We start from the raw sequence: 22415 nt of genomic DNA on the forward strand, positions 1-22415 counted from the left end.
ATTTGCGCATGAGTACCAACGGGCTTTTGTAGTCTAGCATCAAGGTGTGTGAAAAGATGTTCGTTTTCCTTGGATTTATGAAATCAGCAACAAATATAACTATCAGATGATACACAGTTGGATTCATGAATTCCCTTCTCAAATGCTTTTGAGAATTAACATTTGTACCTGTTATGAAAAAAAGACTCAAGCTATTGAATTATGGTGAAGGTACTATATGGGAAAACATAGCCAAAGTCACCCCAATTAAAGGAAAACTGGTTCACCTCTAGAGCCATAACACCATTTATCTAAATGTCTAACATGTTAAAAAAATATTAGTATTTCAAGGATTCCAAACTGGGTTAAATCAAAACTAAATGGTTCTAAGAACATATTTAGTGGTATACATGAATAATGCCCCCACCTCTGGGCATTATTCGACACATGGCAGTCCAGTCATCCAAGGGGCATTGTTGAGCGTTTTGAATAAATGGGTGTAGTGGGGATGTGGGCATTGTCGGGTATTATGTTAAAAGGGTATTGGCCAACCAAAAAGAAGAAAACCTGTGATTGGCCAAAGATCTTGAACATGAGCGTGGAAAAAAGGACGGCATTTGCATTTTTTTTTTTGAAAAAAATTCCATAGGGGACGGTTGATGGGCGTTTTGGGGAGTTTTTTAGGAGTGAAACGCCCAAAAACCCCCACTGCGGGTGATCTAAACGGTATCCAATATAGGATCTTGGTCATTGATTTATAACATCTTCTTTTTTATTTTTATTAATTTTTATTTTGGTAAAGCCTTTTTTACTTTGAATAAAGGGTTATTATATTTTAATGATCTTAACGTTCACCCATTTGCCAAAGAATTTGGCCCTCGTCCATCATTTTCTAATTGAGTTAGTTTTTTCTAACGTGACAACTTACGTGTCACAAACCTAGTTATTGGCTTATATGACTGCCTAATTATGTGGCACAAACTTAGTTATTGGATTTTAATAATCCCAACTCTCACCACCACCATTAGCCGCCGCCACCAGCACCATCAACAACCACTACCATCAATAACCACCACCATTAACAACCACCACTATTATCACACACCACCACCGCCGCCGCCACCATCATTAGCCGCCACCCATTGTGGCAACTGTTGGTGGCGGCTGATTGTGGTGGTGGGTGATGGTGGTGGGGAAAGTTGGGACCTATGAAGCACGGGGACGACTCTGAGCCTCTAGTACCCGTCCCAGGGCTTGAAACACTGCGGGGACGGCTGGGGACGTTTCCAAAACGTATCCTAAAATCGGTGGACGACAACCAAACATTTCGGGCATGACAACCAAACGTATCCATTGTTGCCGGATTATCTCGCCGGAGAAACCGCAACTCTGATCATTCTGCGACTAAAGAATCTCGCCGGAATAGTAGTTCTGTATTGGTAAAGCGGCCACAAATGTTGGAAGATGAGAAAGACAGGGCCGACGCTCTCATTTTTGTAGGTTTTTAATAAATTTTGTCTTTTTGTCACTTTGCACCCTTAGGTTTTCTTTTATTACATTCTTAGCACTAACTTTTAAAGAAGAGTTTAGTAAAAAGTTAGCTTTTTTCCATTTAACCCTCTATCTTGACTATTTTACATTTGGTCCCTAAACTTTTAAGTTTATGAAAATAGCATAAAGTTTAAGATCGTACCACGTTATATGGTCATTGTTTAAAATATTTTGGACTTTGTTTAATATATTTTTATTGTTTTATATTTTTTTGCCGTACCTTTAGCGTACCCGTATCTTGGATTTTTCAGTTTTGCCGTTCTCCGTACCCGTACCGTTCCCCAGTCCCGTACCCATTCCTGTGCTACATAGGTCCGGACTATTAAAATCCAATAACTAATTTTGTGCCACATAAGCAACTTCATCGACGAATAACTAGATTCGTGCCACGGGAGCTGCCACTTCAGCAAAAAACTAACCTAGTTAGAAAATGATCGATGGAGGCCAACTTCTTACTAGGGATTGTCAGAGAATTTTTTTGAAGTTGTGATTAATGTCGGCTTATGGGTGAAAGTTAGGATTATTAATATCAAATAACTCATGAATAAAATATCTTTTATACAAACTCTAAGGGTGAAAGGGCTACACCCCTCATGAGGTGTGTGTGGGGGGGGGGGGGGTTTCCACCCACCCAATCATATATTGTCATGCCATTTCCCCTCTCTAACACCCATCTTGTCCAAAAACATAAGGGGTGCACACTTCATGAGATGGGGGAAACTAGTTTTTTTCATTCTTTTTATAAACTATTAATTATACTCTTATACAATTAGCAACTTAGGTTGCCTTTACACCTTCACATCTTTTCGTTGAAACGCAATGATTCATTAAAAATATGCACCTTTTCGGTCTAAATTTAACATGCACGATCATTCAAATTTAATAATTACCAATTGTTAACCAAACCGATGTGATGCATCAAATAAAACAAAACGACAGAAAGATCAAAAGAAAATATACAAACACAACCGACACGAAGATTAAAACAAAATTTACACCGTTTCATTTTGTAACCGTCATCCAAAACTAAACCGCCATACACAAAGTACCGTTTCAAAAGAACAGAAAAAAATAACTGACGTTTCGAAATCATAACTTGACTGGCATTTCCACCTACTTAACGTTGAAAGTTTAGGATATATAAATATTAAACGGCGGTGGTAGCGGTGAATCGCCGGCGGTGGTTCGGTGGTGGTGGTGTTGAGACGGCGATTCGTTGGTGATGTTGTGGTACCGACGACACGATGGTTGTGTTATGGTGGCGTGCAGTTGTCTTCTTCTCCGGTGGTTGGTTCCATGGTATGTGTGTTACGTGTGTGGGAGAAGCCGTCATATCTGTTTTTGAATTATTGTATTTGGGTTGTAGGTGTGTAGTGGTATTTGAATTGGGTTTGGTACTTCACCGCCCACTGTTTTAACATCTCTCAAACATAAGGGGATAGGGAGTGGCAATCGGCAAAGCCAGTTTACCGATCGGTAAACTTTGGCAAACCATTGCCAATCTTTTGCCACATTCATGTTTGCCGAAAATGGTGAGAAGTCGGTGAGCCAACACCGCTGCGGCAAAGGGAAGAAGAGGAGAGAGAGAGGGGTGTGGGGTGGGGTCCATTCCAATCTCAACCAATCACATCTTTTTTCCTTTTTTTTATTTAAAAAGTTTACCACTCCACCAAATGTTTAAACCATTGCCAACATTTTTCACCAAAGTTTAAACACTTTTGCCTAATTGACATGGCGCGCTCTCATTGGTCGGTTTTTTGGTTTGCCACTTTAAAGTGTTTAACCACTCCTTATACCCTAAGAAACAAATATTATACATATATTTTAGTTTTGTGAATGTATGATTATTTCACAATTTTATCGTGTGTTGTTTGAAGTTAGAAAATCTTTAATTATTAATAGGGTATAATATTTAGAAATTGAATTGACCCATTAAAGAACAAACAATTAAAACCATGTTTGAATGTCTGATAATGTGACAATTTTGTTCTTTTGGTCGAGACTATATACTCTGTTAAGTATTCGTAATGTCCAAAATTCTATACTGAAATATATTTTAAATATGTTGAATTCTTTTGGCTTTGTTAAAGCCTAAATATTTAACCGAACTGTTCTACACAAATAACAATCAATCCGACGCAGTGTATTTGTTCAAGCAAGCGGCAAGCATGGGAGACGAAGAGCGCACCATATATGGAGGAACTAAGGAAAATCAAGATGAAAACGTTAATGTCGTGGATGCCATTTTTGTGTCAATCAAGCATTGGCACAAAAGCGCCTTTACTGAGTCTTAATGAGAAGATCAAGCTCGAAAAAGTCTTAGGCGAGCTAATATGATCTTTAGAACACGAAGACGAGCAAGAAAAGGTTGTCTTTATGGCTCCACCACTTCACTCATTACCCATCTTCTCACCTGTCAAACCTTCATATTTAGCACTTCCATAGTGAGGCTAGATATGGCACCCTTCCAACACATAAAGCCCCATGCCGCCTTGAAACACCATTCTGGTCGGCGTTATGGGGGCTTTATTATTCACCCAATGATATGTATAGCGCCTGACACAATTGTTGCTCTCTCTCTCTCTCTCTCTCTCTCTCTCTCACACGCGCACGCGCACGCGCATGCGCACACACACATACATATATCTATAATTGAAGGAGTTATACAACCCTCTTTCCACTACACACTCAAGTTATATAACCCTCATCTCTTACACATTCTGTAGTGTCGTGGTGTAGGCTAGGAGTAGAGCAAATTGAAATAAACTATTTTGCTTAAACAAAAAAATTTCGCATAGCATGTAGTGATATTAAAGACTTTAATAATCAACATTCCGCCGCAACGCGCGGGGAACATCAACTTGTTAATAAATAAAACATAATTTTAACAAAATAAAAGTACATTAAATTAAAAAACTAACTAAAATTACTTAAAAAAACATTACATTAAATAAAACTAACTAAAATTACATTAACTAATAAAAACATTACATAAAATTAAACCTACAAAAATATAAAAACATAAAATATTTAGAAACTACAAGGCCAATTATATGTTTTGGCGATCTTTTTATAAACTATTAATTAATAAATAAAACATGATTTTAACAAAATAAAAGTACATTAAATTTAAAAACTAACTAAAATTACTTAAAAATCATTACATTAAATAAAACTAACTAAAATTACATTAACTAAAAAAATAAAATAAAAAACATTACATTAAATTAAACCTACAAAAAAATAAAAACATAAAATATTTAGAAACTACAAGGCCAATTATATGTTTTGGCGATCTCCTGTTTTCGTGCTAGTGTGATTTCCAACATCTCTGGTGGAACATTGTCGTGTGGCCTATTAAACATCTCGAGATCCATATCAAACCTGATCGATCCCAACGTCTCTCGATATTCATCCGCCAACTCCATAAATTTTTTCCTCTCGTTTCTTTTTTAATGTCCACCAATTCTTGTTTCATAAACTTGTAATCTCGGAGCTTGTCAGACATACCAATTGACCATTCGCTCGACGTTGTGGGTCCTTTATATTTCTTTTTTTGCCTTCTTGGAGAGGGGTTTACATTTATGTCGGGTATATCACTAGTAAATTCGGTATTTGGTGTACCCGCTTGATAGATACACGAATTCGATGACTTTCTTTTTTGCCTCGAACAACCACTCTCCTCACCCAACAACGGTACTGGGGACAATTTCTGATGCTTCCTAACCACCTCTCACGCCTCAGTACGAGGAAACCCACCAGATGCCAAAATCCGTTGTATAAGTTCAACTTCCCTTGCATAGCTTTCCATTTTTGACGGACTTGATGGACGGCCCGTCAACTACCTCCAACGGTTGCATTGTAATGTGCAAGAACTTTTTTCCAAAAACCTTCCGATTTTGGGCATTTCCTTTTTTCTTGTTTACACTACAATGCACGTACGCCATCGCTAACGCCTCTTCTTGTTTCTTCGTCCATCTTTGCTGATCCGCCTTACCCCTTTTCCTTTCCGTTCATCTACGGCTACTTCTTCGCCTTCAACTTTTTCCTCTACTTCGGCTTCTTCATTTTCGTCTTCATCTAAATCTTTAGTCTCGACTACATATTCTTCATCTTCGTCATCATCATATATTGGAAGCATGTGTTCAGCATTATCACTTGGAGATTGAGTTGGTGGACTCCGACAAGCAAATGGGTCAAAACCGTTTTGGGCTTCCTAGGATACTCGTACATACCTGGTGCAACCATTGTGGGACCTTGTGGTAAAGAAAAAAATTGTGGTGGATAGTTGGGTTGGGGTTGGGTGTTCTAAAAACCCGGTTATTGAAAAAATTGTGGTGGATAGTTAGGTTGGTACACACTCGATCCGCCTCGTCTACTTTGCGAGTCGCGCCCCTCGCCTTCGAACCGGAACCCGGAACTTTTTTTTTGCCATCGCTCTTGTTTTGTCTATCTATATTATTCTTTGAGATTTTGTGAATTGGGTGAAAAAATGAAATGTAATAACATGAATTTATAAAGGTCTTTAATTGATTTTTTTTAAATGTAATGGCATTATAGCCGTTTAAACATGTCCAATGGATCTTTTCTTGTTCCAACGGTCATCTTCCTCAAGCGGTGAATGCCTGCCGACTCATCCCCGCGCGGTGAATGGTATTGGCGGCGGTGTGCCCCCAGCTGAAAAACTCTTCACCGCGCCACTCCCTGCATGCGCCCCGTATGCCCTAAAGAGTAAACTGGGCAACACCACTACACTAGATAAATAACAATAAAAAACATTATCTTTTGTATACTTTATGTTATGAGTTATTTATCAATAGACCCGTATTGTTTTAGTAGGTCGGAGTGTAGCAAGAAAATTTCTTAAAAGAAAACGAGTCAAATGAGTTTAAAAATCGAAAGGAGTCTTAAATGTCATTTTTATTCATAAAGCCTCCTAAATCTTTTCACTAAAAACATTAGATTATTGATAACAAGAGCAATGAATGATGGTATTTTCTGTACATGAATTACAAGAAGAGAGCCACTATAAATACAAGACGCATAATAACTAAAAAGGCAATGCTACTAACTTGGGAGCTGTATTTACGAGAATCAGACAGCTGGTTGCTAGACACAATCTTGGGTAACTTGGGAAATGATGTGCAACTGATCCCACGAGTATCTTTTCTTTAACATTCTCCCTCAAGTTAAATAGTGGGATTTCCAATATTTAACTTGGCTAAGCAGTCGTTGTAGATTCTCCCACTTGTGGCTTTTGTTAAAATATCTCCCGGCTGGTCTTCTGATCGAACAAATGGGATTTCGATAATTCTTGCCTCTAGTTTGTCTTTAATAAAGTTTCGTCAACTTCCACATGTTTTGTTCGATCATGTTGCACCGGATTTTTTTGAGATTTTGATTGCTGCTTTATTATCGCACATGATCTTACTTGTCTCTTTTGGAGGAAAACTAGTCTTAGTCAGAAGTTTCTTTATCCATAACACTTTTGTCAAGCCTCTTCCTATATAACAACTCTCCCAAAACCCTTAAACATGTTCCATACGTCCTAAAACACACCCCGTAAACAAAAAATAGGCCCGAAATACCTTTATTTTTATAAAAATCAAATAAAAACAATATTTTATTGCCCTCGCGGGGCGCGACAGAGCCAAGCAAGGCTGTCGCGGGGCGTGACAGCTTGGCCACCAGGCCGCCCCTGAGCCGCCACGTGTCCATGTCGTGTCGAAGCTATACCGGTGATTGGCCAAGGCTAGGCCCTAGCTAGCCTAGCTCGCTGGGCGCGACGACCACTCTTATCTCCGTCGCGGGGCGCGAGAGACCCCTGATCAGGCCCTATAAATTGGACGATAGAGCTTCAGTTGATTTTCGTTCAAAACTTTCGAATTCTCTCTCAATTCTGAATAGCAATTACTATATCGGGTATAATACCCCCCTAATTAGCGAAGCTCTGCCTCGTTGTAAGTATTATAACCCCCGGTTACGTATTAGATACGCTGCCCGAATGATTTAGTGCTCCGTAATGCATGTCGAGGCTCTGCCTGACTCAAGTCGTTGGAGTTCTATCTCGGGGAGGGTATAACTAATGTAAAATTGAGTTATTATACTAACACGTGTGCATTGTTTTAATTAATAGATTATAACCAGGAAGTCACAAGGAAATACCTAAAGTAGCAAAGTGAGTAATCTCCTTTTTGTGAAACCTTTTTGTGAACTATTTTTACAAAACCTCAAATGTTTAAATTATATTTCACAGTTATTGAGTATTTGTAATTCTACAATTATCGTCGGTAAGTTGGGGTTTTGTATACAAAATTTGTTACTACACTGTGAGTAGTAACATTACTACGAGTCAGGATTGACAGTCCCGTGAGTAGTAATTAAAGTAGATGTAAACAAATGTAATTGCGGGTTGCCCTCAATGCTGTAAAATGATAAAACTTTTCTTGATTAAACTGGGATTCACTCGCCAGTATTTCTTGTTGATAAAATATTTTTAAACGCGTTTCAGGTAACAAAATGTGAAAGCTAAATAGAAGCCAGCTGGACAGCACTGAAGGCTTGGAAAAGTGGCTATAAAAGTTAACTAAATAAAGAAGATGTTTTATTTCAATAAATTAGGGTTTATCCCTATAAACGTGTTTGTAATAAAAACTTGGGAATTTCCCATGTATTTATTAATTATAAAAATGTGATGGTGTTTTACTCTGATAAAATATTTCCTAACTACGGTCCTGATGTAAATTCCGCTGCCAAATTGATAAACACCGATACCACTGATACTAGTTCGCGGCCGCCCGTTCCCAAAGTTAGGGGCCGGGGGTTGCGATAGGGAGTGGTATCAGAGCTACAACCACTGATTTCAGCCACAAAAGTGTTATGCTGACACCAAAATTTTATGTTAGGAAATAATATACGTGTTTATGTGTATATTTGTATATTATTGTTTTGTGTTATTTGACAATTTGTTAAGTTTACAGTATGAGTGATCAAGGTCCGTCAGACGCTTATCGTCAACTGTCTAGTTCTCCTAGAGATGAAGGAACTTCTTCCCAGCCTACCCACTCGGGGTATTCAGCTAACACAGAAGAGGGGATTTTCATATTCAAAGCGCAATCCGAAGAGCCATTCCCTACCAAAAAGAGAGGATGGTTCAGTCGGGGAGCACACAAGCGTAAGAAAAGAATGAGAAGTTACAGCAGCAACGAGCTTCAGCAGCTGCAAATAGGGAGATGAATGCCCAGACCCAGGACATAATCAATAGGGGATTGGCCAATTTTCACATACTAGCTACCACTGCCGCAGACCCAAACTTAGAACAAATCTTTGCACCACAACCACTACCCTTGTTCCCAAATCAACCCATGGAAATAGAACCTAACCCAGGATACCAGATTCCCGTACCTGCCTTCGACCCAAACAAAATCCCTAGAGTCCCAGCATCCCATCCTCCAGATTATGACCCATGGGAAGACGATCATAGGGATTATCGAGAACTTTACCCACAGGAGGAGCCCATACAAAACCTAGTAGCACCCTATCCTAACCTTGACCCTCTAGATCCATATTGGGATAACGACCAGTATATGCGGGAAATCCTAGAGAACCCATACCCATATGAAGAACCGATGCCCCAGTACCCTGACCCAATACCAGCACCAGCACCACCCATGAGTACCGAGAACGTGCAGGAACTCCGCACTTTTGGTGAGGAGTTATTAGATGAATGTGAAAGAATAAGGCAAATAGGGGAGAGGCTCGTTTAGAAATACGACGAGCGTAACATGCAATACTGGATGAACCGCTATCAATAATAGTAATAACATAGAAATATATATATATATATATATATACATATATATACATATATATATACATATATATATATATAGGGTAGGGTTCATGCGAGAACTACCCTTATTGCGAGAACCGCGAGAACCAATGTGAACATGGGGCAATTTTGTAAATACCAAATAACTTTAAAAAACCCGCTTACCTGCTTCCATTTATTATCGGACTTCAAACAAAACTTAAATTACATTTAATACAATCTTCACGTCCACTATCATCTCTATCATCTGAACTGTGATTACATCCAAATATCTCAACATTTCTCAACCTGATTCTCTCAACAATTCGTCAATTACAATCGATTTCATCATCGTCTGGTATACATCATCACTTCAGCATCATCAGTTCACCATATCGAATCATCTGGATTGAGATTGTATCTCAGATTTGAGATTTTACCAGCAGATATTTCATATTTCGTCATATAATCGAGGTTAGTTCCCAAAATTCGTCCAGTGATTATAAGAATAGATGATTCAATGAGTGTGCCACTAAGACGGTATCGCCGGAATTAATCGCCGTCAAAATCGCCGCCGCCAACGAAATCGTTGACGGATTGGTAATATAGATATTGTCATATTAATCGAGACACCGTTTGCAAGTTTATACAATTCGTTTATATTGTTATATGATAGATAATTTGTCCTTTGTACTTTTATATGATAGATAATTTGTCGATTCAAGCTTCGTTTTGTATTGTGTGATATATAGCTATGCACATGTGCATATTTTGACATCATATGTTTAGCAAAATTGGCTATTAAGGTAATTCTTGTGTAATATGTGGTTATGCACATGTGCATAGATTGTAATAATAAGTCAATATGCACATGTGCATAGTGTGCAATAACATGTGAATAAGGTAGTTAATGTTGATGCAGATGACATTAAATAAGGTATTTAGTTGTATTTTGGTGTGATGTATAGTTATGCACATTTGTATTTAATGTTAGATTATGTTAATAAGGTAGTGTTATGCGATATATAGCTATGCGCATATGCATAGCTTGACAAAATACGTTAATATGCACATGTGCATAATTTGTCATAATAGGTTAGTAAGGTATTTAACTTTTATCCACATGTTCATTGTAGATCATCAATGGAAAAAAAATCGAAAAACGTAACATTTATATTAAAGTCAAGGGATGAAGGGTCATTAAGAATGTCGAACGCAACGGACGCAAAGGAAGACGAATATTTGAATGTTAAACAAAAAGGTTAGAAGTTATTGATTATTTAGTATTATTATAATTTTTTAGTAATTAAATCTGAGTTTATGCACATGTGCAACATTGTATTACTTTTTTTATTAATATTATAAGTTGTGTAAACACATTAAGTTTATAAATGTAGGTGTGCAGTAGTATGTATGAACATTTTATAACATGTTTTATTTTCTTTGCACATGTGCATCATTGTGTGGAATGCAAAAATGCGGTAGGTTTGTAGGTTTGGTAAATTATATGATTTTTTTTTATTTATTGTAGATCAACGATGGAAAAAACGAAAAAGGGTTCCATTTATTATAAAATAAAGGGAGTAAGGATCGAAAAGAATGTGAGAGGCTATGGAGGACGAGGACGGACGTAATATTGAAACAAAAAGTTAGAATAGGTTGCTTAATATTTAATGTTTCAATTGGGTAGAGATGCACATGTGCATTATTTTTTAGTTTTTATGTTAATGATGTTGTCATTCATTTAAACACATATATTATACCATATGCAGATGTAGATATAGGAAAAGACATACAAAGGACAAGTAAATATGCAGATATAAATATAGGAAAATACATACATTGTTACATTAATAACGGCACTACTTATTATTTCTGTAAATGCTTAAGTTGTACATATGTTCTAGTTTTAAAACGCACACATGAGATTATTCTTTTTCCAATTGGGTGTTAACTGATTAAATGTTGCAGGTGACACCTAACATGTATGGAAACCTAGTTGCAAACGCTGCTGCTGGTATTGCTGGCAGTACAGGGGTCATGCCTGGAGGTACACAGTCATAAACCATTTATTTAAATCCCTAAACCCTTTTTGTAACGATGATTTTGTAGTAATAAAGTTTTTGCAATCATATTTACAGGTAATGTTGGCACGGAGTACGCGATCTTTGAACAAGGTGCATCAGCCGGGAATGTTGGGAAACCATCAATGGTTGAGAAAAAGAGAGCACACCCAGTGGCTCTGCTTCTTTCATCAGCCATGATGATGAGATATCTTCAGCTTCCTAATTATGCAGATCGTTTATAAACTGCAGTGAAACGCATTATTTACGAGGATAAATACCGAACAAAAGATCTTGGTGGAAGTATCACAACACAAGAGGTTACTGATGCAGTCATATCTGCACTTACATGACTTGAATCATAATCTGATATTGTAATTATTCTTTGTTACAACCGACAGTTTTGCCAAACATTGTAACTAGGTTTTGGTTACATACGTGGTCCAACAGAAACCCACAAATTATTGTTGAACCTGTATCTTGAATAAAGTTTAAATCAATGACATGATATTTCGTAGATGAAATGTGACTCCAATATTATCACACTGAAAAGTAGGTGGAACAAAAAGAATCAAAGTGTGTAATTTGAAAATGTATACATATTGGTAATATCTTTATACATTTGGTATGGTAAGGAGGTTTTTGTATGCACATGTGCATAATTTGAAATTGGTAAACATGTTAGTAATATATCCACAGATGGTAATGTAAATGGAAATGAACTTTGTATAGGTTATGTTAAAGTGATATGTCATATGCACATATGCATTATTTAGAATAATAATACATGTTAGGATATGTAGTTTACAATGTTATGTTGTATGGTGTATAGTATAATATATGTTGGAAATGCCCAGGAACATATTGATGTGATATAATGTGTGGCATAAATTATGTTGGCAATGCACATGTGCATAATGTAAAGGTAGTAATGTTTAATGTTGTTTGATATAGTATATGGTGGCAATGCACATGTGCATAATGTATACGTTGCAATGTATAATAGGTGGATTGAAAATGGAGTACATGCACTTAAAACATAATGACATTAGAAACAGTGAATCGACAAGTTTAGATGCTATGGTTTCAATGTTGAAAATGCACGCGTTGGGTAATGCACATGTGCATGTGTTGAAACAGTGGACATATTGGTAATTTATGTTAAATGGACATGAATAAAACAATGAATATTACACCGTTAAGTAGATAAACAATAAGTATAATGTCACACGCCCAAAATCCACATGCGGAGTACCACCGCTTGGAGGCGTGACTGACCAGGATCCAGCCACCAATTATACTGAGCAATTTAATTAATAACATAAGTAATACTCACCAACCACAAGGTTGGCAAATATCATAATCAAAGTTCAAAAGTATTTAAGTTTAAGTAATAGTTCAGATAAGTAGCGGAAGCATAGACAAAATAGTTTAGAACAAGATTCTTAGTTCAAGTTTGTTTAGAACCCAACACATGGGTTAGACGACCACTACACATCCGCAAGCTGCAAGCTCCTGAATATTAAACCTAGTACACATTAGAACACTAACATGTATGGAAACCTAGTTGCAAACGCTGCTGCTGGTATTGCTGGTGGTACAGGGGTCATGCCAGGAGGTACACAGTCATAAACCATATATTTAAATCCCTAAACCCTTTTTGTAACGATGATTTTGTAGTAATAAAGTTTTTGCAATCATATTTACAGGTAATGTTGGCACAAAGTACGCAATCTTTGAACAAGGTGCATCAGCCGGGAATGTTGGGAAACCATCAATGGTTGAGAAAAAGAGAGCAAACCCAGTGGCTCTGCTTCTTTCATCAGCCATGATGATGAGATATCTTCAGCTTCCTAATTATGCAGATCGTTTATAAACTGCAGTGAAACGCATTATTTACGAGGGTAAATAACGAACAAAAGATCTTGGTGGAAGTATCACAACACAAGAGGTTACTGATGCAGTCATATCTGCACTTACATGACTTGAATCATAATCTGATATTGTAATTATTCTTTGTTACAACCGACAGTTTTGCCAAACATTGTAACTAGGTTTTGGTTACATACGTGGTCCAACAGAAACCCACAAATTATTGTTGAACCTGTATCTTGAATAAAGTTTAAATCAATGACATGATATTTCGTAGATGAAATGTGACTCCAATATTATCACACTGAAAAGTAGGTGGAACAAAAAGAGTCAAAGTGTGTAATTTGAAAATGTATACATATTGGTAATATCTTTATACATTTGGTATGGTAAGGAGGTTTTTGTATGCACATGTGCATAATTTGAAATTGGTAAACATGTTAGTAATATATCCACAGATGCTAATGTAAATGGAAATGAACTTTGTATAGGTTATGTTAAAGTGATATGTCATATGCACATATGCATTATTTAGAATAATAATACATGTTAGGATATGTAGTTTACAATGTTATGTTGTATGGTGTATAGTATAATATAAGTTGGAAATGCCCAGGAACATATTGATGTGATATAATGTGTGGCATAAATTATGTTGGCAATGCACATGTGCATAACATAAAGGTAGTAATGTTTAATGTTGTTTGACATAGTATATGGTGGCAATGCACATGTGCATAATGTATACGTTGCAATGTATAATAGGTGGATTAAAAATGGAGTACATGCACTTAAAACATAATGACATTAGAAACAGTGAATCGACAAGTTTAGATGCTATGGTTTCAATGTTGAAAATGCACGCGTTGGGTAATGCACATGTGCATGTGTTGAAACAGTGGACATATTGGTAATTTATGTTAAATGGACATGAATAAAACAATGAATATTACACCGTTAAGTAGATAAACAATAAGTATAATGTCACACGCCCAAAATCCACATGCGGAGTACCACCGCTTGGAGGCGTGACTGACCAGGATCCAGCCACCAATTATACTGAGCAATTTAATTAATAACATAAGTAATACTCACCAACCACAAGGTTGGCAAATATCATAATCATCGTTCAAAAGTATTTAAGTTTAAGTAATAGTTTAGATAAGTAGCGGAAGCATAGACAAAATAGTTTAGAAGAAGATTCTTAGTTCAAGTTTGTTTAGAACCCAACACATGGGTTAGACGACCACTACACATCCGCAAGCTGCAAGCTCCTGAATATTACACCTAGTACACATTAGAACACTAACATGTATGGAAACCTAGTTGCAAACGCTGCTGCTGGTATTGCTGGTGGTACAGGGGTCATGCCAGGAGGTACACAGTCATAAACCATATATTTAAATCCCTAAACCCTTTTTGTAACGATGATTTTGTAGTAATAAAGTTTTTGCAATCATATTTACAGGTAATGTTGGCACGGAGTACGCAATCTTTGAACAAGGTGCATCAGCCGGGAATGTTGGGAAACCATCAATGGTTGAGAAAAAGAGAGCAAACCCAGTGGCTCTGCTTCTTTCATCAGCCATGATGATGAGATATCTTCAGCTTCCTAATTATGCAGATCGTTTATAAACTGCAGTGAAACGCATTATTTACGAGGGTAAATACCGAAGAAAAGATCTTGGTGGAAGTATCACAACACAAGAGGTTACTGATGCAGTCATATCTGCACTTACATGACTTAAATCATAATCTGATATTGTAATTATTCTTTGTTACAACCGACAGTTTTTCCAAACATTGTAACTAGGTTTTGGTTACATACGTGGTCCAACAGAAACCCACAAATTATTGTTGAACCTGTATCTTGAATAAAGTTTAAATCAATGACATGATATTTCGTAGATGAAATGTGACTCCAATATTATCACACTGAAAAGTAGGTGGAACAAAAAGAGTCAAAGTGTGTAATTTGAAAATGTATACATATTGGTATTATCTTTATACATTTGGTATGGTAAGGAGGTTTTTGTATGCACATGTGCATAATTTGAAATTGGTAAACATGTTAGTAATATTTCCACAGATGCTAATGTAAATGGAAATGAACTTTGTATAGGTTATGTTAAAGTGATATGTCATATGCACATATGCATTATTTAGAATAATAATACATGTTAGGATATGTAGTTTACAATGTTATGTTGTATGGTGTATAGTATAATATATGTTGGAAATGCCCAGGAACATATTGATGTGATATAATGTGTGGCATAAATTATGTTGGCAATGCACATGTGCATAACATAAAGGTAGTAATGTTTAATGTTGTTTGACATAGTATATGGTGGCAATGCACATGTGCATAATGTATACGTTGCAATGTATAATAGGTGGATTGAAAATGGAGTACATGCACTTAAAACATAATGACATTAGAAACAGTGAATCGACAAGTTTAGATGCTATGGTTTCAATGTTGAAAATGCACGCGTTGGGTAATGCACATGTGCATGTGTTGAAACAGTGGACATATTGGTAATTTATGTTAAATGGACATGAATAAAACAATGAATATTACACCTTAAGTAGATAAACAATAAGTATAATGTCACACCCCCAAAATCCACATGCGGAGTACCACCGCTTGGAGGCGTGACTGACCAGGATCCAGCCACCAATTATACTGAGCAATTTAATTAATAACATAAGTAATACTCACCAACCACAAGGTTGGCAAATATCATAATCAAAGTTCAAAAGTATTTAAGTTTAAGTAATAGTTCAGATAAGTAGCGGAAGCATAGACAAAATAGTTTAGAACAAGATTCTTAGTTCAAGTTTGTTTAGAACCCAACACACGGGTTAGACGACCACTACACATCCGCAAGCTGCAAGCTCCTGAATCACTGGGTACCTGCAAAGCATGCAGTAGGGTATCAACATAATGTTGGCGAGTCCACGAGGTGTCAAGTTTTAGTTTTTAAAAACGTATGTTGTTTAGATAAAGCATTTATAATCACGTTGTGGGGAGCTACCCCATCTGTAAGCTCACAAAACTGTAGAGACCGAAACTGTTGACGGAAAGTTGTTGTGCCGCGAGTCAATGTCTATCATCATTGACCACGATGCAATGTCTACTAGTTCACGCCCGATCTCCCCCGGTCACGGTGTGAGGTTGTCAAACCTAATAGCGCTATCAACTAATAACCCGTTCGCCCCCGGCGATTAATCGGTACTGTAAGCAGGGACTTAAGGTGATAGAGTTTCGTTTAGCTTGGCTAGTTGTGCTTTATAAATAATATCCAAACGTATCTCCCCCGGAGATAGTAAATACCCATTCGGATTTCCCCCGGAAATAATAGTTCAAAAGTATTTTTCCCAAAGTTGGCAGTTTGTCCGTGTCCCTCCTTGGGACGCATGCTTTTAGTGTGTGAACTCACCTTGGGTTGCTCGGCAGATTAGGTTTCTTGTCAAGCAAGCTAGTCACCACGTCCTAACATGGTTACCAGTATAGGTCAGGTTTGGGTACAGAGAATGTCACGTATTTACACATAATCTAACACATAGCCTGCATACAGTTACATGTTGAGCTATTGGGCCTGCTCTACTATTGGATCAGTCAACAGTAACAACTAACACATAGTTCAGTTAAACAGGCAGCCCAAACAAATCACGTTATGGCCCAATAACTAAAGTGAGCAGCCCAGTCGAGACAAGGTGGTCTCGAGTCGAGACCTTGATGGTCTCGAGTCCCTGAAGTCCGTTTTGAAGTTGCTTGGTCCAGGTCTCGAGTCGCAATCGTTGCGGTCTCGAGTTGTAGCTTCATGGTCTCGAGTCGAAACCAGAGGTCTCGACTCGTTAACCTGCTGAATCTGGCACATCTGCCCGCATTGTACTATCCACAGTATTCTGATTTCACGATTTTATGTACTATCCAATAAGGTTTCACAAACATGTTTCTTTGTCTAACAATTAACCAAAATGGATCAAACAACAAGTTTTTCAAATGTTATCAAATCTTCATATCATGTTCAACACATGTTCATCTAGTTCATCTTTAGGGTTTTCATCCTAAACAAACATGCTCACTTAAACCGATTTATGCTAGCATAATACACCTAGTTTAATGTACTATCGATCATCATCATTCACACACCCAACCGAGAACATGATAGCACCATATTCAAACATTTTTCTACTTATTCATATGTCAAGTTAGCATGATCATTAACAAACCACTCTATCTAGAAATCAAGCATCTACATCACAGATGAACAACAATCTTCATGTATTTCATGATCTTTACTCGCTAAATCAATCAAGATCATGTAAAAGGGGTTAAGCATATATTTCATTCATCAAGCACACAAGGCATCTAGTACACATATAACACCTAGTACACATTAGAACACTAACCGGTAGAGACTCAAAGTGTGAGGGTATGAAGGGTCGATGAGTGAGCTTCCGAATGATGATTCCTAGCTTGAACCGAGCCGAGTGTCCTTGTTGTCACCGGTTTGGTCCGAGAGAAAGGAGAGGAGGTCTAGTAGTTCTAGGGTTTTAGTGAGGGAGAGAGTGTGTGAGAGTGTAAGGGAAAAGGTGGATGAGGGGTTTTATACTCGGTTTGGGTGGTGCACCCTACAAGGGTTTCGAGTGGGCTCAAAGGGGTGTATGGCCCAATCCGGCCCAACCGTTACTGTTTACTCGAGACCGAGTGGTCTCGAGTCGGGTTTGTTGTGGTCTCGGTTCACTATTATACACACATACTTATATTATACATACATACAACACATAGCATAGCAAGATAATCACAACTTTCATTTAATAATTCGTACGTACACATTGCTAATACAAGAGGGTTACTCGGGAAAACCCGAAGTGTCACATTATCCCCAAGTTTTAAGAACTTTCGTCCCGAAAGTTAAGGCAGCCACTATCAAGCTAGTACGTGTGAGAGCGTTTCAACGGGGTGTCACATGATCCCCCCGTTAGTTTGGAATTTCGTCCCGAAATTCGGTTATAGCTTCAGTGCTGGGGGTTTCGTTTGGGAACAACTGGGGATACTTGCACTTCATCTGGTCTTCCCGCTCCCAGGTAAACTCTGGGCCACGTCGCGAGTTCCAACGAACTCGCACGAGAGGTATCTGGCTACGTTTGAGGGTTTTGATTTCTCGATCCGTGATCTCAATCGGTTCCTTAGTAAAGTGTAGCTGTTCGTCAATAGTGAGTTCCTTGAAGGGGATTATGAGTGTTTCATCTGAGAGACACTTCTTCAGATTAGACACGTGAAAAACATTATGCACCGCACTCAGCTCTTCAGGCATATTTAATCTATACGCAACCTTACCGATTTTCTCGATAACTTCGAATGGTCCAACATATCTCGGATTAAGCTTGCCCCGTTTACCAAAACGAACCACACCCTTCCAGGGTGAGACTTTAAGTAGAACCCGGTCCCTGACCTGGAATTCTAGCGGTTTCCTACGCTTATCAGCGTAGCTTTTCTGACGGTCACGAGCTACCGCCATGCGTTGTCTGATCTGGGCAATCTTCTCCGTTGTGTCTACCACCAGTTCTGGGCTTGTGATCTGGCTATCACCAACTTCCGCCCAGCAAAGAGGTGATCGGCATTTACGACCGTACAATGCCTCGAAGGGTGCTGCCTGAATGCTGGTGTGGTAGCTGTTATCGTAGGAGAATTCCACTAGCGGTAGATGCTTCTCCCTATTCTTGCCAAAATCGATCACACATGCTCTAAGCATGTCTTCCAGGGTTTGGATGGTGCGTTCAGACTGCCCATCCGTTTGTGGGTGATAAGCAGTGCTCATGTCCAAACGTGAGCCAAAGGATTTGTGCATAACTTGCCACAACTCGGAAGTAAATCGTGCATCTCGGTCGGAAATAATGGAGGTTGGCACCCCGTGCCTTGAAACTACTTCCTTTAAGTAAACCTCTGCCAAGGTAGAAAACTTGTCTGTTTCCTTAATGGCCAAAAAGTGTGCGGACTTGGTCAATCGATCTACTATCACCCAAATAGTGTCATTCCCGCGTTGGGATCTAGGTAGGCCAATGACGAAATCCATGGAAATTTGCTCTCATTTCCATTTCGGGATTTCTGGTTGTTGGAGTAGGCCCGCTGGTTTCTGATACTCAGTCTTGACTATCGCGCAGGTCAAACATTTGCTGACATATGTTGCTATGTGGGCTTTCATGCCAGGCCACCAATATGTGGTCCTTAAGTCGTGGTACATCTTATCCGAACCAGGATGTACTGAGTAACGGGACTTATGGGCTTTGTTCATCACAAGTTCACGTAGATCTCCGTAGAGTGGAACCCAAATGCGCCCTGTCACATAGTAAGCGCCATCTTCTTTTTGTTCTAATCGCTGCCTCGATCCTCGCAGGGACTCAACCCTGATGTTTTCCAGTTTCAGAGCTTCAACCTGAGCATTTCGAATTTGAGTAGGGAGGTTAGACTGGATGGTAAGTTGTAGCGCTCGCACGCGCTTAGGCGCAGTGTCTTTTCGGCTGAGGGCGTCTGCCACGACATTGGCCTTGCCCGGATGGTACTTGATTGCGCATTCATAATCATTCAAGAGTTCGACCCATCGGCGTTGTCGCATGTTTAATTCCTTTTGCTTGAAGATATGCTCGAGACTCATGTGATCGGTGTAAATAGTGCACTTGGTACCGTACAGGTAATGTCTCCATATCTTAAGCGCAAAAACCACTGCGCCCAGTTCCAAGTCGTGCATAGTGTAGTTCCTTTCGTGAGTCTTAAGTTGTCGAGAGGCGTAGGCAATAACCTTCTCACGTTGCATTAACACGCAACCGAGCCCGTGAATGGACGCATCGCAGTAAACCACAAAGTCATCGGTACCTTCAGGTAACGAGAGAATAGGAGCACTACAGAGGTTATCCTTTAGCTTCTGAAATGCGGATTCCTGAGCTTCATTCCATTTATAAGCAATACCCTTCTGAGTGAGAGTCGTGAGAGGCTGAGCAATCTTTGAGAACCCCTTGATAAATCTACGATAGTATCCTGCGAATCCCAAGAATTGACGAACTTCGGTCGGAGTCTTAGGGGTAGGCCAATTCTTTATAGAGTCGATCTTAGCTGGGTCGACGTGAATCCCGTCCTTATTGACCACGTGCCCAAGGAAATGGACTTCTCGAAGCCAGAAGTCGCATTTCGAGAACTTGGCATACAGTTGTTCATTGCGAAGGAGTTCGAAGATAAGGCGCAGGTGCTGTTCATGCTCTTCTTGGCTTTTCGAGTAGATCAGGATGTCGTCGATAAACACAATCACGAATTTATCGAGGTAAGGCTTGCACACTCGGTTCATGAGGTCCATGAAAACCGCAGGTGCGTTAGTCATTCCAAAGGGCATGACAAGGAATTCGTATTGACCATAACGAGTTCTGAATGCAGTTTTAGAGATGTCTTCACTACGGACTCTTAGCTGATGATAGCCCGATCGTAGGTCAATCTTTGAGTAGTAGCTCGATCCTTGCAACTGATCGAATAGGTCGTCGATACGCGGGAGAGGGTAGCGATTCTTGATGGTAACTTTGTTCAGCTCATGATAGTCGATGCACATTCGGAAAGTGCCATCCTTCTTCTTAACAAAGAGTACTGGTGCTCCCCAGGGCGACGAACTGGGACGGATAAACCCTTTATCCAATAGTTCATGTAGTTGCGTAGAGAGTTCCTTCAGTTCTGCGGGGGCTAGTCGATAGGGCGCACGAGCTATAGGCGCTGCTCCGGGAGCTAGCTCGATCTGGAATTCGACCTGACGGTGGGGAGGAAGTCCAGGTAGTTCTTCAGGGAACACCTCGGGGTAGTCGTGTACCACTGGAAAATCTTCAATCCTCTTTTCCTTTTCCTGTGTGTTGATGACAAGTGCTAAGTTAGCGGTGTGCCTTTCGTAAATATTTCTGGGCCTTCAAGAATGAGATGATGCCTGTGACTTCTCCGCCTTTGTCACCTTGCACGATGAGGGGTTTGCCAGAATGGCGGGGAATGCGAACCATTTTCTCTTTACAGAGGATTTTCGCGCGATGTTTGGATAACCAATCCATACCGATAATGACGTCGAAGCTTCCAAGAGCAATAGGGAAAAGATCGATGCTATAGGTCTGACCAGACAGTACTAGTTTGTAGTCGTTGATAACATGTGAGGTCTCGATGTTTCTACCATTAGCTAACTCGACGATATGTTTAGAACTTAGTAACGAAGGCGGGTGCTTAAGCTTCTTACTAATACGTAGGGACACATAACTAGCATTGGCTCCGGAATCAAATAATATAGAAACATAACGATCATCGAGTAGGAACTTACCCGCCACGACGTTGGGGTCATTTCTCGCTTCTCCAGCTCCAATCACAAAAGCCCTTCCCCTTGCACCAGTCCCAGCATTGTTGTTTTGATCGTTGTTTCCAGCTCCCTGATTGTTGTTGCGGTTCTGGTTCAGCTCAGGGCAATTCTTCTTAAAGTGCCCCTCAGCTCCCCACTGGAAACAACCCTTGACGTTCCCATGATGTTGCTGCTGCTGGTTCTGCCCGGCGGGACGTGGACTCCTACAGTCCTTGGCCTCATGCCCCATCTTGTTACATCGCTGACACTGACTTTTACCACAAGGCCCACTGTGGTGTCGATTGCACTTGTTGCACTTGGGGTGGTTCCCGCGATAGCCACCCTGTTGTTGAGGGCCCTTGTTGTTGTCAGTTTTCCTTTGCTGGGTTGGGGCCTGAGTGGGGTTAGCATCCTTGCTTTGATTTGCTTCCCACTTATGCTTGTTGTCATTAGAAGTTCCAGCAGTAACACTGATCCTTTTGGGCAGCTTGCCCTGTTCCACGGCCTGATCAGTGAGTTTGTGAGCAAGACGAATGACCGGCTGAATGGTATTGAGGTTGGCTGCAGTCACATGGCTTCGAATTTCTGGAGCCAAACCCTTGATGTACAATTCGATTCTTCGATACATAGGTCGAGACATGTTTGGGCAAAGAGCAGCATAGTCGTTGGACTGTTTGGTGTATGCCTCGATCTCTGATCCAACCATCTTGAGCTCAAAGTACTCGTTTTCGAGCTTGTTGATGTCATCCCTGTGACAATACTCCTCCTTAATCATGT

At 39.4% G+C, this 22415-nt stretch overlaps 1 protein-coding gene across 1 annotated transcript; it reads left to right on the forward strand.

Moving 5' to 3' along the window:
* Nucleotides 1-8894: 8894 nt before the first annotated feature.
* On the forward strand, nt 8895-11648 carry LOC110888353. The gene is made up of 5 exons (XM_022135883.1): nt 8895-9271; nt 10477-10601; nt 10872-10897; nt 11312-11390; nt 11482-11648. The coding sequence occupies exons 1-5, from the start codon at nt 8895-8897 to the stop codon at nt 11646-11648; spliced, it is 774 nt and encodes a 257-aa protein (XP_021991575.1).
* The last annotated feature ends 10767 nt before the right edge of the window (nt 11649-22415 follow it).

The sequence above is a fragment of the Helianthus annuus genome, chromosome 11 (genome assembly GCF_002127325.2).
Source record: "Helianthus annuus cultivar XRQ/B chromosome 11, HanXRQr2.0-SUNRISE, whole genome shotgun sequence".
Lineage (NCBI taxonomy): Eukaryota > Viridiplantae > Streptophyta > Magnoliopsida > Asterales > Asteraceae > Helianthus > Helianthus annuus.